The 4,074-nt window shown below is 50.2% G+C and overlaps 1 protein-coding gene across 1 annotated transcript; it reads right to left on the bottom strand.

Moving 5' to 3' along the window:
• Positions 1-318: 318 nt before the first annotated feature.
• LOC100903430 (uncharacterized) lies at positions 319-3,724 on the bottom strand. The gene is made up of 7 exons (XM_003746886.2): positions 3,380-3,724; positions 2,954-3,218; positions 2,576-2,860; positions 2,032-2,295; positions 1,658-1,919; positions 1,332-1,550; positions 319-1,138 (listed from the first exon to the last, which is right to left on the bottom strand). Exons 1-7 carry the CDS (start codon positions 3,531-3,533, stop codon positions 944-946), a joined length of 1,644 nt encoding a protein of 547 aa, XP_003746934.1. The 5' UTR covers positions 3,534-3,724; the 3' UTR covers positions 319-943.
• Positions 3,725-4,074: the final 350 nt, after the last annotated feature.

Genomic DNA, 4,074 nt, shown 5'->3' with positions numbered 1-4,074 from the left:
AACATTCTCCAGAATCTCTGTCGCGAATTTTTTTGCGCAGGGCTCTGGAATGAAGAATCAGCGCACGCCATGTTGAAGACATTGTTAAAGCGTGAGAGCGAACTTGTAAAGCTTTGTATATGGATGGATGTATATTTATTGTAAGATCTGCTATGGTCACGAGGATGCTGGAGGAGAGGATTGCAATAAGAAAGAAGAATTCGAGCATCTTCGGAAACGATGGAAAATTGTATTCTATATCATGTTGACGCTCTACAATGACTCCCCTTGATGTCAGAGAAACTGTGGTGAAGGAGGAGTCGACCCAGAGGCTTGAACCATTTATTGAGGAAAACTTATCGATAACAATGACGAGGCCTGTCGCATTATCAAGTATATGCGTTGTCGATCATGGAGATATTCTTCAGACGGATCCCATCAGAAACATGGAGCAGTGGTTCCCGAAACTGTCCGGCGAAATGGACCGGCGATTTCCGGGTCTTCATCGGATCCAATAAGCGTGGGCGTCAGGGTTCTCGGAAACGATTCCCAGGGTCCTCAGAGGTATCAAAGGCTCGGGAATGTTTCGTCGCGGCTGACATGTAGGATGTCGGAACACCATACGATTGTATCACTGGTGTAAAGCTCTCTGCTGCGAGTTTCAACGATTGATGCTTAAGCATTCCAACGTCCGGATCCCGGTCGGACCTCAATCTGAATGTTGAAAACTTAAGGGTGGTCGAAGGCGGCACGCATTGCGTATGAGAAACTCGGTCTCATCGGAAACCTCGACCGAGACAATACCGACGGGTGTCGAGTGCCAAGCCGCAACGATGCCGCTCGCCTCTTGGCGTGGGTTTAATTCCTGCTGCCGGCACAATGACCCGGAGGATCTACTGAGGGAACGTGTCCCACAAATAACAATAACAATAAGCGTCATTAATATCCATGTACAATCAGCTGACTAGTCCGATTCGGCATTACAATCATTCAAGTGAACAGGGCCGACGAGCCGCGCCCGCGGCTGTTTGAAAACTTTCACGATGTCCCATCTGACATCTTGCGGAGCCCATCGGTGTAACGTGAAAGTGCCAGAGCTCCATTCTTCAATTAGGTACACGTCAGAACCTTCGAGGAACAGTTTATAGGCGTAGACATCCTGAAAATGAGGCCAAGACATCGTTGTAGGTTGACGTCCGAGCTTCCTCGACAGGATTACGGAGAGTTTCCGGAGCCCCTTGCCGCCCCCCTTCCCTCCCAGGGTACGCTACTGATAATGAGACTACAGACTCCCGCGATGACACTTTCGGACGAATCCGATTTGCCGATTGAGATGCCCAAACCTAACTAACCTCGTCGTCCTGGGATGAATCGTGGACCAGCCTGACGACATCGGGTTTCCATTCCCCAGATGTTTCATCATAACAAGAAGTCCAGAAGTCGCAAGCCGTATCCTTGCCATGGATCATCACAAGACCGCCCGGGATGTAAAGACCTTCACAGTCGAACAACTTCCGATTCGGACCGGGCTCTATGGTTTGGAGTTCGGAAACTGAATAAGACTGCAAGTGCTGCAAAAAATAGTCCGCCGCGTCAGGAAGAATATCATCTACTAGGCCATGAAGGCTCGCTCCGATGGATATTTCGCTCCCAAAAGAGAGAGAGAAAGCACTCTTACCGAAACGGGAGCGTACATGAGGTTTCCATTCTTCCGAAGAATGAAGAGATTTGGACCTAGAACGTTGGTACGAGGACCGATAATCTTGTGGGCGTCGTTGGGGACCTCGATCGATGAGTCCCACACATTTAGATGTGCCGAGTAAAAGGAGAGCCGATAAGTATTGGAACGCGAGTCCCGCATCAATGCCCAGAGCTGATTGCCGACGGATACAACGTCGAGGACGGCGGCCTCTTTCGTGCTGCATCCCGCACCCCTTTGTCTGTTGACGTGGAAAAATCCTAAGTTTTGAGACAGCCTTGAACTGTGACAGACGCGTCAATGTCGGAGGAGGTGCTCAATGAAAGAGATTAGGAACAGACTAGATCACTCACATTTGCAAATTCTCACAAAACTTCACTTGGCGGATCGTGTGGTTATAGGAAAAAATGCCCAGGTTGCGACACACCCCTATCACAATGCCATCGGTGTGCGTCGCACAACACATCACCCTGTAGTTCTCCTGCCGGTCGTATTCGCTGATGCTTATCTCTGGATAGCGATAAATCTCGACATGTCTGTTCGTAACGCAGATCACAGCTAAGAGTCCGATTTCGTGTTTATATTGGAGCATCAGGTGAGCGTGGAATGTAGGGCTTCTGGACAATGAACATTTTTCCGTTAGAAGTCACGCGAGCAACCTAGGTCTCGATCCCTACGCTCTCCCCTCCGATCGAACGACACCTAGGGGCAGTAGAGAACCGAGAGGGGACCGCCCTCATTGGAGCGAATTTTTTCCAATTGCCGGAATCTGGAGCCGACATTCTCGGAATGGGGCGGTACTCTCGAGCTCTGCCCCGAACGACTCAGCGCGCAAGTTAAGCGATAGGAATTGGCTCCGTAATAGTTGAAATAGGAATGTCTTTCGAAATGACTCACTTGCTCGTCGGTCCTTTCGGGACGTAATGGACGCTTTGCAGGAAATCTTTATACTTTTCGACAGACGTTTCAGAGATGCCGTCGACGTCCACCAGGCTGAGGATATCTTTCTCATCCGAATGCTGCTGTGTCCAACGCATGAGGATGTCTAGCACGAGTTCCTCGTGGTATACCCGCACTTGGCGAGATAAAATCTCTTTCAGCGTTCCATAAGATAAATCAGACCACTCGTCGGCATCGGCGAGTAGACTGAATGCATTCTGAATCATGGAAATGCACTCTTTCCTGAAAGTCCATGAGTGGAAGCTCTAATAAAACTTCCAGATGGGGAACTCTAGACTCTCATGGGCAGGCATTTATTTCCGGCGCAGAACTCACCTGACGTCCTTTAGATGATGAGCTATGGCGAACGATAAGACACTGAAGGCATTATCAGGTCCTAGAGAATTGCGGATGAACTCCCAGCAAAATTCGCTGAGTTTCGGAAGATCGCAACGGATCGCCCACGAGAAGAGCTCAAGAACGTTGTCGCAAGTGATACCGAGGGGACGCTCGCTCTTGTAGAGGAAATCAATGAGAGCGAGGAGGACGTCCGAACGACAATCTCCTAGCCTCACACAATCTGCGGTAGTTTCACGCATGCCTGCGAACGAAGAGGTAAACTTTAGTTACTGGAAGTATGATGGTCGTAGTTGTGAAATCTCCGGAGTACGAAGCGATTCACAACAACGAGAGGCAGAGGAATCCGTCGCTATGAGGAAATGAGACTGCATCGCCGGTGATGAAGAGGCAGGCCCCGCTCACCCGAGGAAAACATGCAGCTGAAGTATTCGCTTGAAGCCATGAGAACGAGCTTATGGCACTTGATTCCGTCCGACGAATCGCTCGGTAGTAACTCCACATCACAGAATCGACCGGCGAGCCGGTGTTCGTAAAGCCTATCTCCTAGAGTCGGCATGGCTGCAACGCAAATGATCCAGGATGTTAAGTCGGTCTCATGTGCATACGCTACTCAGATGTCCGCAGAAGAGTACGCCTTTCGACAAAATTGCGAGGACACTCTCGAGCCGAATATTCGAAGTTGCGGCAACATGTACTGGGTGGGCGAGCACGTGAACTACACTTGCAGCTTTCCTTCCCGCATGGGGGATAAACTTGAAAAATCAAGAGCTCCAGCTCGATCGACCGCGGATAACTGCGCGAGAGACATCTGTTACTGCTGCTGCTTTCGTCGAACACTCTCAGAGTTGAGCATTAGAGTCCCTCGACTCGGACTATTTTATCGGTCATCCCCTCATCACGGCAGCCCATGCTCTCGCCTATGTCTTGGCGGAGCAGTGCCACCTCACGATTTCCTTTTTCCGTGTGAACGTCGACGTGAGGACGAAAAGATCACGGGCGTGAAAGGCTTCCCTCCAAAAGCATCCGGCATCCAAACCTTATTCGATCCTGTATCGGACAAGCCGAATATCGGAGGTCTCCGATCGTCGAGCTGCCGG

The sequence above is a fragment of the Galendromus occidentalis genome, unplaced genomic scaffold (genome assembly GCF_000255335.2).
Source record: "Galendromus occidentalis unplaced genomic scaffold, Mocc_1.1 scf7180000077508, whole genome shotgun sequence".
In the NCBI taxonomy this organism is placed as follows: Eukaryota; Metazoa; Arthropoda; class Arachnida; order Mesostigmata; family Phytoseiidae; genus Galendromus; species Galendromus occidentalis.
Note: the sequence above shows the minus strand (reverse complement) of the source record. Positions and strands in the feature narration are given on the sequence as shown.